This window comes from Amaranthus tricolor, chromosome 15 (assembly GCF_026212465.1).
Source record: "Amaranthus tricolor cultivar Red isolate AtriRed21 chromosome 15, ASM2621246v1, whole genome shotgun sequence".
In the NCBI taxonomy this organism is placed as follows: Eukaryota; Viridiplantae; Streptophyta; class Magnoliopsida; order Caryophyllales; family Amaranthaceae; genus Amaranthus; species Amaranthus tricolor.
In genome coordinates, this window is record NC_080061.1 from 12,848,644 (window position 1) to 12,868,729 (window position 20,086).

The 20,086-nt window shown below is 35.4% G+C and overlaps 1 protein-coding gene across 2 annotated transcripts; it reads left to right on the forward strand.

The window, feature by feature from the left end:
• Positions 1–1,993: 1,993 nt before the first annotated feature.
• LOC130800669 (PH, RCC1 and FYVE domains-containing protein 1-like) lies at positions 1,994–19,497 on the forward strand. 2 transcript variants are annotated; one of them, XM_057664256.1, is made up of 9 exons: positions 1,994–2,462; positions 3,945–4,031; positions 6,742–6,831; positions 7,611–7,691; positions 9,427–9,621; positions 9,732–11,846; positions 14,086–14,232; positions 17,827–18,206; positions 18,971–19,497. In XM_057664256.1, the coding sequence occupies exons 1-9, from the start codon at positions 2,412–2,414 to the stop codon at positions 19,101–19,103; spliced, it is 3,279 nt and encodes a 1,092-aa protein (XP_057520239.1). In that variant the 5' UTR covers positions 1,994–2,411; the 3' UTR covers positions 19,104–19,497. The 2 variants fall into 2 exon arrangements, 1 of the variants encoding a protein (XP_057520239.1); XR_009039476.1 differs by lacking the exons at positions 17,827–18,206; positions 18,971–19,497 and adding an exon at positions 11,933–12,458 and having other exon boundaries at positions 2,012–2,462; positions 14,086–14,218.
• Positions 19,498–20,086: the final 589 nt, after the last annotated feature.

Below are 20,086 nucleotides of genomic sequence, written 5' to 3' on the forward strand. Positions count from 1 at the left end.
ACAGAAAATAATTAATTCGCAATTTTCCAGTCGATGTTATTCTCCAGACCTGCTACGTAGGAACAACGTACTGTCTCAAGCTTCAACTTCAGTCAGAATGTTCATTTTAGGAACAGTAGATTGTACGTCTACTTTGAACATTATAACACTTATCTAACATCTTGGACATATTAAGACATGTACATCTTCCACGAACCAAGTCATAGGCTTCATCAACGATTCAAACTAAATCGGATATATACCTACAAAACAATCTCTAAAAATATGTTTGTTTATTTAAAAGTGAAGTCATCATCAAAACCTTAAGAGACCAACAGTTGGGAAGAGCCATTTGCATTCCATCGGTTTTGTAAACGCCATCTAGCTTCGAACGTGCATAAGAAATTCAAAAACATAGCAGTCAAAAACTTATTTGGAAAAGCTTATGAATAGACAAAGATTCGGAAATATAATTTCTACATGAATCGCCTTAAAGAGTTTAATGAGGACGCGCATAAGTACTTAGTGGATGGTTCTATTCCTGAGCGCCAATGGATTTTGATTCATGACGGTGGGCATCGATATGGAGTGAGAACTACAAACATGTCTGAAGCGTTCAATGGCGTAATGAAGGGGGCCAGGTCACTCCCAATCACTTCATTGGTGAGGATGACATTCTTCCGGGTTAACGAATACTTTGCCACAAGGAGGGATTTAGGGAGAAACAGATTAGACAATGGACATGTGTATGCCAACAAACCAACTAACACGATTGAATGCAATGCTGAAAAAGCACGCTTTCAAGATGTTAGGATATATGACACAGTGCGTGGGATATTTGAGGTCACCACTGGTTGTGGCAACAGGATAGCAGGAAAAGGTGGAAAATCCTACATGGTTGACCTCACAGCAACATCATGCTCCTGTCAGAAACCAACCATCTTCAAGTTACCTTGCTCACATGTTCTTGCAGTATGTCGAGCTCGTAACATATCGTATGATGCTTTTGTGGACACTTCATTTCGCACTACAAAATACGTATCGACATATAAGAAGACTTTCATGCCTGTTCCAGACATGTTCACCTGCGATCCTTGGAACGGTCCTACAGTTGTTCCAGATCCCTCAACAAAGCGTAGAAAAGGTCGTCCGCGATCAACTCGTATACGGAACGAAATGGATGCACCATTGACGCGTCCTCGTAACACGTGTAGCTTTTGTGGATTTAATGGTCATAATAAGAAAACATGCCCTCGAAGGTCAACAAAGTATGTTTTTTTTTCATATTTTGTAATATCATGTTGATTCACCTAATATTTATATGATTTTTATAATACTTATGTATGTAACAGCGATCATGACGATGCCGGGCCCAGTTGATCCATCAGTGCTTACGCTTCAGGCAACACACAGGAGCATAGCTGCGTGGGAGGGCTCCACTGCCCAATTGGTTACTCATTCACCGGTGGGCAAAACAAAAGGGGTCGGGGGTTGTAGTGTAACAAACTTTGTATATTCTTATATGATTTGAACTTCTTGTATGACTTTCCATGATTGTAATATATATCTTCGCATTATTTTCATAATTAATTTTTTCAAATCAAGCTGGTTCGTAATTGATTATTATTGAATGGATGGTATTAAACTAGTTTAATGCAGGTTGCGTTCACTATTTAAGGGAAATTAAAAAAAAAAAAGCCCAAGACCAAACCGCCACATGAGATGGCGGTTTGCCTTGACCAAACCGCCACTTCACGTGGCGGTTTATTGCTTAAGGCAAACCGCTATCTCAAGTGGCGGTTTGGTCTGAAAAAAAAAAAAATTTTCCACGTGGACGGTAATGTGGGAAATAGTTTTCCACATAATACAAAGTGGGAATTAATTTTTTTTTAAGCAATATTATGGGAAAAGAGTCGAAAAGATATAAAGTACCTTTTTTTTTTTTTTTTTTTTTTTTTTTTTTTTTTGACTCCATCCAGTAGCTCGTGACTCTTTTTTTTTCACTGTTATTACTGCAAACGTAAAAAAAATAATCCTATTCTCTCCTTTTCCCTCAACACTTCTCAATCCTTGATTCCCACTTCCTCGATTAGTGTCCCCTTTTATTGTTCTTCTTCGACTAACAAACCCTAACTTCATCTTTCCTTTCCACCTTCACGATCGATTTCCTCATTTTTTGAACCCTGATTTCTTTAATTTTTTACTAAATTTATACAATCAACTATTTTTTAGAAGTTACATCGATTTTTTTTGTAGTGAGTTTGCATTTTTTTGATTTTTCTTATGCATTCGTCAGCTCAGTGGACCGGTTCATGCACCAAGTTTGAGTGTTTGACGAGTTTGAGCTCGATTTGGAGGTCCTGAAATGGCGGAGGTTGCTTTTTTAGAGAGAGAAAGTGGTCGGTGATTCTGTCATTTTGAGTTTGCTTACCATGAATGCCGATCAATCTAGGGCTGGTCCTGTGGAGAGAGATATTGAGTTGGTAATTTCAATATTTTTTTAAAATTTTTTTTGACTTTTTATGAACAAGTGATTTTAGAGGGAGAATATATGATAATCTTTTTTTGTTGTTACATGCACTAGATGCGAGTTTTTAGTTGTGTACTAGATTATAGCAGTGTCAATCATTGTTTTATTTTTCTGATTTTAACCACATTTATTTGATTTATTAATTTTTTGCTTATTTTTTGTGCGTATCAAACAAAATCTAGATGTTGGCACGTTTATTTGGGTTTTAATAGATAATATTAGTTAGTTATGTACTTATGGTCTATTATTGCCTCCAATCATCTACGGAATAATACGTTTCGTATTTTCCAATTTGGCTTAGATGATCGTGTTTCAGAAAATAAGGCATTTAGAACAATCATTTGTCTATCCTAGTATTGTCTGGATGAAGGCTTTTAAAATTTTGGCATTGTTGTATCTGTCTATCACTGAGCAAGTAGCTTGTACCGAGCTTTTTGATTAATTTGTTAAGAGTTAAGAGAGGGAGATGATGGAATATATTTTATCTTTACGGAGGTATCACGAGCTATGGTTTACTTTGAATATACACAAGCACTGTCACAACTAGTGAAGGTTTGGATCAGTGGTAAATCAAGGATACTGTTATAGGCATGGCCGCATACTCACCTTACATTTCTTTATGGTGACCCAACTTTTCTACCATTCTTTTGTGTTATCTCTTAAATTATTCAATATTAATAGGGTTTTTAATCAAATAAATTAACCCATGGTTTTGCCTAGATTCCCTGCTTTTGGATAATTGGTCAGTTTAATTGCTTTCTTAGAAATTATTATATTGTGAAATTTTAGTATCAGAAAAGGATTGTGTATACTATACATTTGTCTTACCCTATTTGCTCCGGAACTCTGGAATATTGGCAATGTAATGTTGTGCAATTAAGGTTCTTCAGTTAATAAAATGGTTGCTTTGCTTTTATAATTTTAAGAGTGGGAATGCTTATAATACCCATTGTTGGGGCTAGATTCCCCTTTTTTGGTTAATTGATCTGTTTTAGTTGCTTAGAAAGAGCTTACTGTGAAAATATTAGTATCAGGAAAGGATTGTGTAAATTATATACTTTTCTTTCCCTATTTGTTCCGGGACCCTTGAATATGGCAATGAAATCATGTTGTGCAATTAAGGTTGCTTCAGTTAATAGAGTGGGGTCTTTGTTTTCATAATTTTAAGCACCAGAATGCTTTTTTTTTTTCTTGTATTTTGTCACTATTATGACTTTTATTTTGATGAAAAAACACTTTTGTGGATTGATGCTTTACGACTTAATCTAGTATAATTTTGGACATATCTTAGCCCTTCTCAAGTTACGCAATTGATGTATGTTCAGGCATTGTGTTGCCTTTTTTAAGTGTTCTTGGGAATGTTTCATTTTCTCCGTACTATTGCTAGTAAGCTTGCAAGTTTTTATGTGGAAGTTTTTCATGTTATTTATTGCAGGCAATTACTGCTTTGAAGAAGGGGACAAATCTGTTGAAGTACGGGCGAAGAGGGAAGCCCAAATTCTGTCCATTTAGATTGTCTAATGTAAGCTAGCTTCATAAAGCTGAAGTTCAAATGATTCTTTAACTTTTTCCCTACTTTTTTGGGCTTCTGTGATCTCATCAGTAAATCTGTTAGATGTGTGTAATTGTATATCTTCATCGTTATGCTTTGTTAGTGTCAATTAGCTTGATGTGTCTTTTTACAATGGATATGTTAATCTCTTGAATTGCTTTTATCGCAATGCTACGTGCTGCATGATGAAACTTGCACTATTATAATTGTAAGTTTTGATAAAATTTTTATTAAGTCCTTAAAATCACTCGGTTCGCCTTAGAATACTTACACGAGACCATAAAGACAAATATTGTCTTGTTAGCTTACCACAACCGATGTTTGGATCTGCATAAAGAATAAATGTTGCAAAAAGCCATTTTACGACTGTGTATCCAAGGTTTTGCATAACATTCTTAACTTCTTTTCACATTACTTTTACCCTTTAAGCCTTGTGGGCATTTTAATACAGTATTAGCCTTGACTCTTGAGATTTTTGAGGATAATTTGCTAGAAAACCTAGCACTTAGGCATGGGATTTTTCATGGCAAAGGTTGTTGTGTATTAGGGCTTGTGTGATTATGAAGATGAAGGAGACGACTTTCTTTCGTTGTGTACACAATTAGTTTGAGCATTAGTGATTAAACCTAAAAAGCCATTTATTAATCTTATGTGGGCGTACATTTTGGGTCATCACTTTATAAGATCAAAAAGCCATTTATGAGATGAAAAGGTGACTATCTTTGTGAGTCAGCTAATTAATTGGCATTAGACCTAAAGAGCCATTTATAAGATGAAAGAGACGACTCTTTTGTGAATCCATAAAATGAGTGTTTGAATATTCAAAGTATTAATTTTAAGTATGGAAGTTGATGTTTTGATTAATTTAGTTGTACTATGTAATCCAATTTAGAATTGTCTCGCTATGAGATCTCTTTAATGAGAATTTTTTCCGTGGTTAGGGCAGTGAGATTAGTTTGGGTCAGTTAGTTTACTTTGGGTCAAAACTTCATTGGTGATCCCAATCTTATCCACCGGTTCTAAACTGCCCTTTCATCCATGGTGCAAAAATATGGTAACAGGCATGGTATTACGCTAATGGGGGTGATGCGGTTATCATATCGCCAAATTTCGGCCTAAACCATGAAATACTGCTGGAAATGGCCTAAAATCCAGTTTTTTTACACATACGGGTAATATCGGTTTGGTAGATTTGAAAATCTTTACGATATGGCCGATATGATACATGCGATCTTGTTTTTGCACTACGCTTTCATCTCCTAATTATCAGTCATAAATCTTCAATGTTAATCATCAATTTGTTGTTAAAATGCCATTATACTTTGTTTAAATTGTTAAATATCACCTTTTTATTTAAATTGTTGATATCACTTATTTTTTCTTGGTTTGCCCGTGCTTGAAACTACCTACGATAGGAAGATTGAAGGTCATGTCGAATTCATGGAACTCATTTTTTCTTGTTTACCTGGATGTGATCATATACTTTGTAATTTCTAAATGATTTCTGCATGACAGTTTGAGATTCTCGACGTTTTTTGGGTTAGTCCTTATCAATACATAAGTGAGACCTCTCAGTGGCAGACCCAAATATTCTAATTGGTGGTTTTAAAAGTAGAAGTCAAAATCAATAACAAAGTCAATGTTATATAACTGAAAATTTTGTACTTAGTTATATATACAATTTCATCTGTCATTTTATATCAAATTTCCTTTATAAAGCTTAGAAACATCAAATAGTTGTTGTTCGCTAGAGAGTTATAAATTTGGGCCTTTTTTTAAAAATATAGTATTATATTTTTGTCCGTAGACCATAGCTATCCCACACAAAAAACATAGCTTATTATGCGTTATTACACATTCAAATTGAGTAGTATACTAATTTCAGTTTAAGATACTTTTATGTCTAGTGGATTCAATGCAATAGCCTTAATTTATTTATCTTTTACTATACATGAAAAAACACTTAAATTTTTCAAGAGGTCGAAGAGTCAAGTGGAGTCAAATGACCCCTTGATGTCATTTTAATACTTTCTCTGTTTCCTTCATAATTGCAGAACTTTGGCTTTTACAAATTTCGCAAGTTTTGCTTTGACTTTTTTAAGCGAGTTATCTTTTAACAAGAAATATAGTCACATTGGATCTTGGTAGATTTGTCTATTTTATAGTTTCCATAATTTTTTTTTTACTTCCAAATTATTATTTTTACTTATCTATAGCTAGAGATTTTAATAGCTAAAGTATTGATATGCGTGTTTTAAAAAGAGATGCAAATAAAAGGAAACAAATGTGATTGTATTGTTACTCTATATTATTTATGAGTGATGTTCCTCGATGTATAGGTTGAGTTTAAACTTTCAAACATGCTATGTTATGTCCTTTCTTGTCCATCATCAATTTCATTTGCTGGTGCTGAGAGGTTAGCTAAGATTAGTTGTGTTTGTTGAAGGAAGCAAAGTGCAAAGGCTTCAGTAGTATTATACCTTATAAAGAATTATATTATTATCATGCGAATTGCGAACTAGTCTTTTCTTTAGCCAAAATCTTCTAATCACAAAAATCATGTTTTCCAACTTCATTGTATTAATCCTTTCAAAATAAGCAAAGTCTTGATTGTGAACAATAAGAAAGTGATCCCTTTGTTCTTCTGCTAATACATGACATATTTATTAATATATTCCAGGATGAATCTCTTCTAGTATGGTTCTCTGGGAATGATGAGAAACATTTAAAGCTCAGTCACGTTTCCAGAATAATTCCTGGGCAGCGCACAGTAAGATTTCCTCTCTTTAAAGCGATCAATGTTTGTTGTTCCCTACTTTGTGCAGTTGCTTGCATATCATTAATGTTCTAGAGGTGTTACTTGACTTTAAGACCTGAGGTTGTATACTGCTAAGCCATTGTATTATTTCTGATTTTTGATTTTAAGGAAAAAGGAAGTTTCCATTATTATCATAGTAGAGCAGTAGAGCACAAATAAATGAATACTGAATAAAGGATTGACAAAATCAGTTTAGTGTAGATATATAGGGAAATCAGAAATGAATTCATTGAGTGTGAAGATGATTAAAGCATCATTTTTGTAACACAATATGCTATGTCGCTACTTAGTGCGTTTTTTTTTGACAGTTCTTACATGGTAGCGATATCTCTGAAATGTCATATGTCTGAAAAAATGAGTTTGACTAATATATTAGTACCAAGTAAAGAAAAGAGAAAAGCAACAATGATTAGCTATGTGTTTGGGTCATATTTGCTGATTTTATGCTATAGGAAGGTTGCAGCATCCCTGTGTGAGTCATTAGAGTTGAATTTCTTTCAATCATTGGGGACTAATAATCTCGGTTCCTGTTTATTCCTTAATTGTCTGCACATGATTCTAGTGCATCGCAGTATGTCCTGTTTCTTGTTTAGAGATTCCCTGTTCACTCTTGAGGGCTTTCCTTTTCAGTTGCTGTCTGGAATCTGGATCTTAATATTGGACATTTCTTATGAAAATTGGTTGATAATTATTAAATTTAAGTATATACTTATCAAAGTTATGATCTGCAGCCTATCTTTCAAAGATATCCTCGGCCGGAGAAGGAATACCAATCATTTTCTCTGATATATAGTGACCGGTCTTTAGATTTGGTGAGTATCTCTGTTTGCTGTCTTAGTTAGAATTGCTATAGTTCAAACCAACTATCAGCTAGACTTTTAGGGTGGTTTTATATTTATCTGATTCTAGTTGTTTTCTTGCTCCTAGTCTTGCATTCTACTGCATTTCGTTAATGTAGTAACACACATGGTAAGAAATCATGATATGGAAAAACTGTAACTCCTATTTAAGAAACATGCTTTCCATGAAAGTTGTGCTACGTGCACCCACGGACAGGCTGTTACTTCAAGGGGCTATTATGCACCCCCGATTCCTAACAAAATATTATGTCATGTTTTTTAAATTTAAAAATTATTGAATGTGAAAAACTATGCATGAATTTAGACAATTTAAAATGTATGATCCAGCTTTTGAAATTAGTTTTGTTTCCTCTACTTGCAACATCAAGTGTGGAAGAGGTCAATTTCATTTTCTGATTATAATAAACAATAAAATAGGCAATAGTATGGAAAATAAATTGCTAAATGATTGTCAAGTCACTTTTATAATTATCTAATCACTTTTCTAGAGAATAATGTATGTTTAACTTTGAGCAAAATTTGAGAACTCAAACAACAATGATAATAATTTTATATATTTTTTATTTTAATGAAATGTAAGTTGTAACTTTTACTATTTTAAAAAAAATTTGTGATAGTGTTTTTTCTGTGACATATTACTTTTCAATATTGCACCCAATTTGAAAATCCAAGGTACTTTTGTATGTGCATATAGTTGGCTACTTAATGTAGAATAGCCAATCATTAGTAGTCGTCTCTGGATCCTTCTAGGCTCTGATGCAATACTAGCTCTGTTCCTAAATGATGTTCCCATTTGCCAATTTTGGACAACTTCTTTTCTTGTTCCCACAAAGAATTGTTCTATTTTTATTCCATAATTTTGGATATATTTAATACTTAATTTTACATATGTAGGACAAATTGTCCTCACTTTATTTGATTAAAATTTCGATACTCTAATCTTGTGGTCCCTACATTTTCTCGTAGTTACAAAATTGAAACCAATATAAAATATCTAATTTATAAAGAATCATAATTATCTTTGTATATTTTCATTTTATGTTATTTATTTGGTCCCTTTATGTTCCCTACTTACAATTAAAACCAATTTAAAATATTTTCACTATCTTCCTTATCATTACTTCAATCACAAAGATTTCATCTTTCTTGATTCCCATGACATTCCTTGTGAGAACAACATTTAGAAGCTGAGGGAGTACTTTATAGTGACCTAATTGGCCTTTTTAATCACTTCAAGATATACATGCTTTATTTCTGGATTTGAGAGGGGATGTGTTTTCCTGTTCATTGACCTGAGATAAGTAGCTGATTTAGGCATGATTTGGAGAAATATCTAAATCATCACCTTATCTAATTGTAAATTAATTTATTTTGGGTAGAATGAACTGCCACTGAGATTCATTAAAGTGCCTGTGGTATCCAGTCAGAGTTTTAAGTAATTTTCTTTTTTTTTTATCTGCACTTAATATTATTTGTAAAGAATATCTACTGTTTGTTCACTGTATAGATTTTGGGATGTATCATGCTGCCTCATTGGAGAATTGGTATTGTGACAACAGTTGTACTGAATTCTCTACTACTTGTTATAGAGCTGTTGTCATAGCCTCCAATTCCCACGGCTTGTTGCACCCTCTCAACTTACTGTTGGTAGAAAAAATACATAATGTTGTTACCTTCTCATTTGCAGATTTGTAAGGATAAAGATGAAGCAGAAGTCTGGTTCACTGGTCTAAAAGCACTAATATCACGCTATCATCGAAGACCAAGAGTGGAACCTAGAAGTGGACTGTCATCTGAAGCTAATAGTCCTAAAGCTCATACCCAAAGGAGTTCTCCATTAAGCTCTCCCTTTGGTAGTGGTAGTGGCGATGGTTCTCAAAAGGTGTTTACTTGTAGTTTTCAGTAGTTTATGATTTGATGTTTCTTTATTGCTGCAGTGATGACCTAATTTGGTGAAGTCAATTACATCCAATTTCTTGTGTGTTGCTTCAGGATGGAATTGATTCCCTTTATCCATATGAGAGTCCTCAGAAAAATGGCTTGGAGAAGGCACTCTCGGATGTAATTTTGTATGCTGCACCTGCCAAAAGCTTTATACCCCCGGAGTCTGCTTCTGGCTCTGTCCATTCATTCTCTTCTGGAGGGTTTGATGGTTTGAATGGAAGAAGTAGAGGTAATGGTGGTGATACTTTCCGTGTTAGTCTGTCAAGTGCTGTTAGTTCGTCAAGCCATGGCTCTGGTCATGATGATGGTGATGCTCTAGGTGATGTTTACATTTGGGGAGAAGGCACAGGAGATGGTATTCTGGGTGGTGGAGCACTCAGGCTTGATAGTTCTTTGGGTGTGAAATTGGACTCAACTACGCCAAAAACATTGGATTCAGCTGTACTTCTTGATGTTCAGAATATAGCATGTGGTGGAAGGCATGCTGCGTTGGTGACCAAACAAGGTGAAGTTTTTACATGGGGGGAAGAATCTGGAGGCAGACTTGGGCATGGAGTGGATTCTGATGTCTCGCATCCAAAACTTGTCGACTCTCTAAAGAACACAAATATTGAACTGGTTGCTTGTGGAGAAAATCATTCCTGTGCTGTATCACTTTCTGGTGATTTGTACCTATGGGGTGGTAGAAAATACAGTTTTGGTCTTTCTGGACAAGGTGATGAAATGAGTCATTGGATACCGAAGAGACTGATTGGATCATTAGAAGGGATACACATCTCTTCAATTTCATGTGGACCTTGGCATACAGCTATCGTCACCTCTGCTGGACAGCTGTTCACTTTTGGTGATGGTACCTTTGGTGTCCTTGGACATGGGGATCGTACAAGTCTGTCTGCTCCAAGGGAAGTTGAGTCTTTAAAAGGACTGCGAACAGTGCGTGCTGCTTGTGGTGTGTGGCATACTGCTGCAGTTGTTGAAGTTATGGTGGGATCCTCTAGTTCAAGCAATTGCTCTTCATGCAAACTATTCACTTGGGGGGATGGGGATAAGGGTCACCTTGGGCACGGGGATAAGGAATCAAAACTTGTGCCGACATGTGTTGCAGCTCTTGTTGAACCCAATTTTTGTCAGGTTGCTTGTGGCCATAGTTTGACGGTTGCTCTTACAACTACTGGTGAGGTTTACACAATGGGTAGCCCTGTCTATGGTCAATTAGGTAACCCTCAAGCAGATGGGAAGCTACCTATACGAGTAGATGGAAAACTGGCGAAAAACTTTGTTGAGGAGATCTCTTGTGGGGCTTTTCATGTTGCCACTTTGACTTCAAGAACTGAAGTTTACACTTGGGGAAAGGGTGCCAATGGTAGATTAGGTCATGGGGACACAGATGACAGAAATAGCCCAACATTAGTTGAAGCACTGAAAGACAAACAAGTAAAAAGTATTGCATGCGGTACAAATTTTACTGCAGCTGTTTGTCTTCACAAATGGGTATCAGGTGTTGATCAGTCTCAATGCTCTGGGTGTCGCGTAGCTTTCAATTTCAAAAGGAAAAGACATAATTGCTATAATTGTGGCCTTGTATTTTGTCATTCGTGCAGCAGCAGAAAGTCCCTAAAAGCTTCAATGGCACCTAATCCTAATAAACCTTATCGTGTCTGTGATAATTGCTTTGGCAAACTGAAGAAATCAATTGAAAGTGACTCGTCTTCAGTTTCTTCTTTGAGTAGAAGAGGAAGTATTAATCAACGTTCAAACCAAAACATTGAATATCAGGAGAAAAATGGTACGCAGGCTCTTGTGCCACTGCCCAAGTATTCTACTGTGGAACCCTTTAAAGATACTGAAAGTCTATCTTCCAAGAGGAACAAGAAAATGGAATTCAACAGTAGTCGTGTGTCGCCCCTTCCTAATGGATTTACTCATTGGGCGGCACTTAGCACATCCAAGTCTGGTTCATCAAAGAAATTCTTTTCAGCTTCTGTTCCTGGGTCGCGCATAGTTTCTCGAGCAACTTCACCTACATCAAGGCGTTCCAGTCCTCCTCGAGCTGCAACACCAAGTCCAACTATGGTAGTCCTTTCTTCACCAAATAAAGTTGTAGATGATGCTAAGAGGACAAATGATCATCTCAGTCATGAAGTTTTGAAGCTAAGAGCTCAGGTAAGCGTATGCTGATATCAAGTGTCATTACAATTCCTGATTATGCAGTGCTTGATCTTTATATTTGTATTCTTTGTATCGTTTAGATCTGATTTTTGGTGAAGTTCAAAATGACATTTGAGTGGAGCAGTTTTCAAGGACACAAGGGACCTCGTTTTGCAGCGAATATTCAATCAAGAGAATGGGGAAAATTTTTTTTGTTGTCTGCTTCAATCTTCTTTAGCTCTCTGTTTGCTTCCTAATCAGAAACTGCATATTAAGGAATCCTAGAGCCACAACCAACTCAAGTTTTGGAGTCCCTAACTCAATTTTTCTTAAGTAGAAGTCGTCCGCAGTAACACTCATCCTCAACCTCCCTTGGTCTAATAACGATACTCGTAATGTCCTTGAAAAAAGGACCCCTTTTCCTTGTCCACCCATGTTATTGTGCAAAAAAGTTGCGCTTATTGTTTACCCTATTAGCTTCCAATTTCTGAGTGCCAATCTCAAATTCGGCTCTGAAAGTTGAATTTATTCTTCTGCCAACTCAAAGCCACAACATCAGCTTTAACGGAGGATGTGGCTGGAAACAACTGCGTGGATTTGTTAGAAAAGGGGCTCAGTGAAATACTTGTGAGTAGTGGCTATAAGTAATATTTACATTTATGTCCCAAAAAAGAAAAAAGAAACTAGTATCTATTACTGCCTTGGGTGTGGTAGGGATTGTATGGAATGTGGACGTAAATGACAAAGGGGGTGAAGGATGGTGTAGTTGAAGAGTATTTAGATTTTGGGGCAAGGAATGGGGAGGGCGGGGTGGAGAAGGTTTGTTCTTTCAGTAGTCACTATCTCGACTAATTTAATAAAAACCCTGTACTCTACATCTGTGTAATCTACAGGCCATGACAACACATTACCAGTGGCGTATCCAGAGTTAAAAAGGAAAAATTACCTAGAATATTCTAATCTTTTCATAATCTTTTCATGGTTTTCCTATAATCCTACCTATTGATTAACCATGAATAATCCCAACTTTAAAGGGTATTTTCCTAGAGTAAATCCGGTAACCTGATGACTTGCTATAGCAAATTTTTTTTTAAAAAAGATAAATCAAAATCAAAAATGTCGAACAAATGTTAAAAAAATTTTTAAAAAAATTTTGATATTTTAAGGAAAAATTACCTAGAATATTCCCACCTATTGATTAATCATGAATAATCCCAACTTTAGTGGTATTTGCCTTGACTAAACGGATGACTTGTTATAGCAAGTTTTATTTTTTTTTTTTAAAAAAGATAAATTAAAATAAAATGTCAAAAAAATATTATAAAATGTGAAAAAAATTCCTGATTTTTTTAATTTTGAATTTTTGATGTAAATTTTCAAAATTTTTTTCGAATTTTAAATTAATTTTCAATTTATTTTTTTTGGTGAATTACCTATTATAGCAGGTCATCGGATTATCCAAATTTACTCGGGGAAAATACCCTCTAAAGTTGGGATTATTCATGGTTAATCACTAGGTGGAATTATTGTAGGAATGAAAATGTTGGATTATTCTAGGTAATTTTTCTAATAAAAAATTCAATAACAAAATTAGTGTGTATATATATATATATATATATATATATATATATATATATATATATATATATATATATATAATGTTTTCAATTGGATGTTTTGTTAAACGTAAAAAAGGGATAGTTTAGAAAAATTAATTAGGTTTTAAATTGGTATTGGAAATTGTAACTGCATTTAATTGAGCTTTGTTGTACAACTGAACGCATATTAAGTGCAATTAAAATCCCTTATTAGTAAAAAAAAACTGAATAATACAGCTAGTTTAGGCCTTGCCTCACAACCCATAGGTCAGAAATTCAAATTACGTTAAATTCCTTTAAAATGTAGTGCCCTCACATGAGGGCACCTAGATCCTCCCATGCACATTACTTTATTTAGTTCAAGTTTATGTTAACTTTAGGTTGATTTATTCGCCCTGGTCCCCCAACAATATTTCTACTGCATTTTAGTATTGTATGGTGTACCTTCCTTCACCGGCCACTTAGAAGCTTCATTTTTTTCGCTGCAGTGATGATTCTTTGAGTGAAATCATAGAAAAAATATGATTTGTGTGATCCTAACCCAATTTTTATTAACGAGGATGGGGATTATCTTAGACCCCTCACTTAACTGCAATCTGATCTTGTGTATTGTTATGAAGTGATGGATCAATTATTTTTTTCGAAACAAAATGCAGGTGGAAGAACTTGCTCGGAAAACACAACTTCAAGAAGTTGAACTGGAAAAAACTTCTAAACAGCTGAAGGAGGCTATAGTAATTGCAGGAGAAGAGACTGCTAAGTGCAAAGCTGCAAAGGAAGTGATCAAGTCACTTACAGCTCAAGTAAGGATTACGCCTATTTTGATTTAATCAATCACGAGACAATCTAGTTCTAAGAAAATGGCTGATTTTCTTGAGTCATATTGCACAAGTTTATTTTAATCGTTAAATGCTTGCAACTATGTGCATTAGATATTACTTATTAATGTTTCCCCATTGAAACAATTTCTGATGTTGCTTTATGCTGCAAAATGTTCAACTCGAATAGCACTATTTTTCTTGATCTTTCTTGCTTGCTTATTCCTTTTTTGTCAATTGTGTAATTGCTTGACATAAGATAAGCAAAACTGATTTGGTGAATCTGTTTTAGGTTCTATATAAGAACTTACGTGACTGACTATGCTTGTCTATTCTCCAAAGGTCAATGCCATTGTAGTCGGATCATATATCTTTAATGTCAAGGAGTTGTAAATTTGATTTTAGCTGGCTTTTCTTTGGTTTGTGAACCATCAAGAGAGCATATGTTGCTAAGGGGGAATCTCGAGAATTAATGCATTTGAAGCCATATTAACTCTAAAGCTGGGTCCTTAGACGCCTTACCAACTGTCTTGGACTATAAATTGTTAGCTAATATTCCCTCAAGTCCTCATCTAATTTAAAGAGATACGTTGTTGAGTTCATTGTGGTTTCAATAAAATAGTCGATGGGATTGGAGTTAATGGGGTATTTTGTTTATCACAAATAGAAATCAGGAGATAGTTTGGATGGGGAGCCAAAGTTGAATGGCAGAAAGTAATTTTTCTTTTTTGAACTCGAAGTGACGTCTAAATTAGTCAACCTAAAATAAATCAGTTTTCATAATAATTTAGAGTATATGGAAATTAGTGTACTACAAGCTAAAATATGATTAGGGGAATGTAAGCTAATAGTGCTTATTTTTAATTTAATGCATCTTTCAACCCTATGTTTATCATAGGTCATAATATCTAGTTCGATGTTAAATGACTCGTATTTACGAATTTGGGTTCACAGTAGTTGCAAAATTTGTTGTTTTCTAGGTTGAGTTGTCGATTTGTGTTTGTAATTTATTTGGTTTACTAGTTGTTTTCGAGTAGTAGATAATTCTAAAAAGACTGAATAATTTTTTGAAGGGAATAAAGACCCAAAATAATGGTTATTATTATTGTTGTATTTAAATGAGTATCTAAATTCATATAGATATGAACTATAATCTACAAAATCTAAGTAAAAGTCTAAAGAGTGTTTAAATCCCAAAACCCAAGCCAATTTAAGTCTTAAATTTTAGTGGCTACCACGTACCATCATAATTAAAAAAAGTCTAAACTTTTCAACTCCAAGGCTACAGGATTGTCTTCTACTTCTTATTCCTATTCACAATTTACTCCTTTTAAGTTAAGAAAAAGAAAAAGAGAAAGAAAAAGGATTAAAGCCCTTCATCTTTATCCCTACACCACATTTCTTCTTACGTTTCAATAACAAAAAAAGCTTTTATTTTCCTAGAGCAATGTTGGAGTTTCAATGGCATGCAGAGCTTCAGGAAAATCTCACAATTTCAGATTGGCGATTTTGTGTGATAAACCCAAAAGAAATAATGGGAGAATGAATAAGATTAGGGATTCAAAAGGGTGAAGAAGCAAAGATGGGGAAGACTTGCCGAAGATGGGTGAAGAAGAACACAAAGTAACAGAGAGAAAAGAGAGAAATATGAGAAGGAGAACTCATCATATTACATTATCATATACAGCTAACAGGCCTAACAAACTTGTTGCCATTTGCTAGATTAGTTACACAATATTCCTTTCCATGAAGCTTCACTAAATGACTATTCCGCTTCTCTTATGTGGATATTGATTCATCACATTATTGACCTCCCAAAGATCCACCTTGTTCTCAAGGTGGGTACTGGTATGCTTCATTGTAAACAAATAGTGTCACAATCTGAATGGAATTTGCACCAATCTCCTCAGCGTCACAATATGTAAGATGCAATTTAGAGCAATCAAGAGTGAAGGGAATAAAATAAGGGTATGTCATTTGTGGAGTAGGGAGGAAACTTGATCACTTTTAGTGGGTTATCTTTGGACATAAGAACTTGTATGTGAAGGAAATAGAAATGTGTTGATTGTGTAGTAGAAAGGAAAGTAGATAGTAGTGTATAATTTGTTTGGGCTGCATTGACCAATTTTTGATGGCTTACCTTTGGACAATTGTACAAAATTGGGCTAAGAAAAAGACGTGTAATAGCAGTGACAACAAGTAGTGGGTCCATGTGGTACAAAAATGTGATGTTATGATTGGCCTTAATTTAAAAATGTATAAGATAAAAGGATGGATAAAAAATCTCCCATATTTGTTCATGACAACACTACTAATGTCACCCGTGTGACCTTCCTTGATACGTTTCAGCTTCCCTTGATATTCCACCTACTCGTATGTGATTCATGGAATGAATTTCTCCTTTTGATAGGGCTCCTAAGACTCTTCATCTTCCTTCCATTTACACATATTTCAGGATCACTTGTCATTTCTTCCATCATCCTAACTTCTTGACGAATCTCATTCTTAAATTTATCGGCCTTCACCAGAACATTGACATTGTGAGTAGAGGCAGAATTATTGCTCGGTTTTCCACAACGAACCAGATTTAAAATTGTGTAATTTTGAATTCTGTATATCTCCTAGGGGTTACAAATGCTCTTCCTTCCTCCTAAAATGTCTCTCAGTACCTCTGTATTTTTCGGGTTTTCTGGAGATGGGTGCTGGATTTTCGGGTTTTCTGGAGAAATTTTCGTTGGAAATGGTAGTGCGTGTATTTGGGTTTTGAATTATGGCTCTGAGCGGATGAGGATTTTATTGGGTTATCTGTTGTCAACCAGGAAGGTTTGGTGTGGTATAGTGGTTGGGTAGGGTTGTGACATTGATTCATCACATTTTGCCAATTCAAATCGCTAATGAACCCCAATTCAAGCCGACCGAACCCAATCTCAATTCGTGGGTGAAGGTGATGAATCAAGTGACACTGATATATTTTCGTTGGTTTTTTTCCAGTTGGCAGGGAAGTTTGTTAGTACCACCTACAACTGATGTGATGTGGTTTTTTCCTGCTCTATTATTCTTATATGATCAACAAAACAAGATGCACAACATCACAAACAAAAAGAAAATCATTATTTGTGAAGAAAGGTTAACAAGTGTCTTGTGAATGAGGTCATTACTTCCCGTACCTGTCATTCATGTTGGCCTTATTTCAAATTAAATTGTGATGTGTAGTTTCTTAGCTTCTTGTCTTATGCTTCACTTGTGCTAGCACTCCTAGAAAAACCTAAAAGTCAGGGATCAATGATTGGACACTGGAATTTTATGGGTAAGAGACAAGTGATAAATCTAGAAGTGAATTAATAACAATTTTTTAGGGTTTACTAATTCTGAAAATATGCAAAATTGAAAAAGCCGTTGGCCATGTTTTTTTTGCCTTCCAAAGATTTTTGCTTGCTTTTTTGGGTTTTATCCCCCCAATCTTTTCAAGTTACCCCCACCCAATTTTTTGGGTAAGCGTTATTGGTTGATTTGGATTCTCCTCTAATCAAGCTTATTTAGATAATCCTCTAATCGTTCTTACTTTTTCTCTGCTATTAGTTGAAAGAGATGGCTGAAAGATTGCCCCTTGGAACAGTAAGAAACAGCAAGACATCTATACCAGGTTCCCCTGGGCCAAATGCTTCCAATGATTTTTCAAATGTAATGGAGCGAATTAACAGTCCAGTGTCGGTGCATGAAATTGGCTTGAATTGGTCAAACCGTCAAGATACTTTTAATGGGCCAACTACTCCCAGCAGTTGGACGACACATAACTCAGTAATGGGTCTGTTGGAGGCTTCTTCCAAGAATAGGAACAGGACATCTGATGGTGAAGCTATTAATGGATCTGAATGGGTGGAGCAAGATGAGCCTGGTGTTTACATAACTCTCGTGTCACTACCTGGAGGTGTCAAAGATCTAAAGCGTGTCCGTTTCAGGTATGTTGCTGATCTTTTTTTGAAGAAATTCATGAACATTAGCTGATAATCTTGATATTGTATCGTATTCTTTGTTAAAAAAATGTCTGTTATATCAGCAAAACATATTGGACACGTAAACACTTTGTTATTATCTGATTTTTACATCATAGCTTTCAGACTGGCATCCTTTCGCTGTACCATGTATCTGTCATAGTATGTATGTGCTTGAATCTAGTCATGGCCTGACATCTGATGGCTTGTTATTTCGACAACTAATATGCTCTAAGTGTCTGGTTCAACTTGTTCGCGTAGCTGAAAATATGGGTTGACCTAGTTGTTGAAGGTTACATCAATCTAAACTAACTGGTCTTATGTTTCTGTTTCTTATTTTGTGTTTCTATATTTGGTGGTGAAGCTTGTGGACGACCACTAGCTAGAATCAATTCATTAGTTTTTGAAGGTTTTGACATTGTTGTATTTGGTTGTGAAGCTTCCTAGTACCTTAAGGGATATAGGATTCACAGGAGAGCTGGGTACTGTAATTCTTGTGCTTAATCTGTTGGACTTGAGCTTTTTTGTCAGCTAAAAAACTGTTACATAAAAAGCATCGGTACTATATTCGAATTCTCGTGTGAAATTTGAATAATGACCACATAAAGATAATTGTGTTGACAGTAATTTCTCTGTGGTGACAACTGACAACATGAGTTTACATACTTTGACTCATTGATGTTTATCCTTTCTTCTTACTTATAAAGCTGTTTTCCAATTGTTATGCGCAGTCGAAAACGCTTTAGTGAAAAAGAAGCAGAACAATGGTGGGCTGCAAACCGAACTCGAATATATCAGCAGTATGATGTTCCCATGGTTGACAAGCCTGGCATTGGTGTGGGAAGGGAAGGCGTAGCTCATTAACCAAGCATCAGGAACTCTGATTTGTGTTAACAATTTTAGATTTTAGGAAATTCTGTGTCAGCAGAAGCAAGGTTAGCCATGCTTCTTTTTCTTTACCGTTTTACACCATAACAAGTGTGCTTTTCATCCTCTCTTCTTTCCAATGGGAAATTCAGAGTTCAAAGTTGCTCTCCGTAAAAGTTTGTAGGTAGGAAATTGTATATACTCTAGAGAATAGGCTGTCAGCTTCAAATATGGGATGCTATTCGTGTATATTCATTATCCAATGTATATTCGGATTGTACATCTTATATTGAAGATGGCATCAAGTTCCTGACCCAATTTGTTTGTTTTGATAAGTACATCTTATTGATAAATCGAAGACATACAATGCCCCACATCCTTGCTTGTTTTGCATGTTTATGGGATGAACTAATTACTGAGTGAGAAACATGAGAAAAAGAGATGCAGACATTCAAAATATCGGACACACTAGGTTGCAATTGAGGAGCTACTTGTAAGAGGATTTTTGGGCATCGTACTTCAGTCATTGAGGAGTTCCGCTCCCAATAGTCGAAATCATAAGTTCAGAGTTGCCCAATCTTCTTGCCCCTGTTATCTGTTTGAATCTCAACCTTGGAGAAATGAGTATTGGTCACCGGCAAGAGGGCCTTAAAAGTGGCCTGTAATTCAGTTTGCACTAGGGAAAATGTTCTATAGTTATCACTACTGACCATTATCAGAATACCATGCACAATTGAATTGTTCTTGTGTAATCTTTTGGAGTTGAATCAGGGGCAAACGCAACCTGAGACCTTAAACGTTTATTCATGACCTTTTGCAAGAACTTTTGTTTTACTGATTTACATCTTACACATTCCAGCAAAAACGGGAGGGTACAAACTTTGCCGAGTTCAGTTTTGGAGCTTAGCCGAGAGACAGCCACACCCGCCCCTAAACAAAGCTACCTCTATAGGATCTGACCTCAGTTACTACATATTATT

What these genes read in the sequence shown, in the direction of transcription:
- LOC130800669 (XM_057664256.1), top strand. Translation starts at nt 2,412, where the DNA reads ATGAATGCCGATCAATCTAGGGCTGGTCCTGTGGAGAGAGATATTGAG. An exon ending in TGGAGAGAGATATTGAGTTG is followed by an intron (nt 2,463 to 3,944) that starts GTAATTTCAATA and finishes TATTTATTGCAG; the next exon opens with GCAATTACTGCTTTGAAGAA. An exon ending in GTGGCGATGGTTCTCAAAAG is followed by an intron (nt 9,622 to 9,731) that starts GTGTTTACTTGT and finishes GTGTTGCTTCAG; the next exon opens with GATGGAATTGATTCCCTTTA.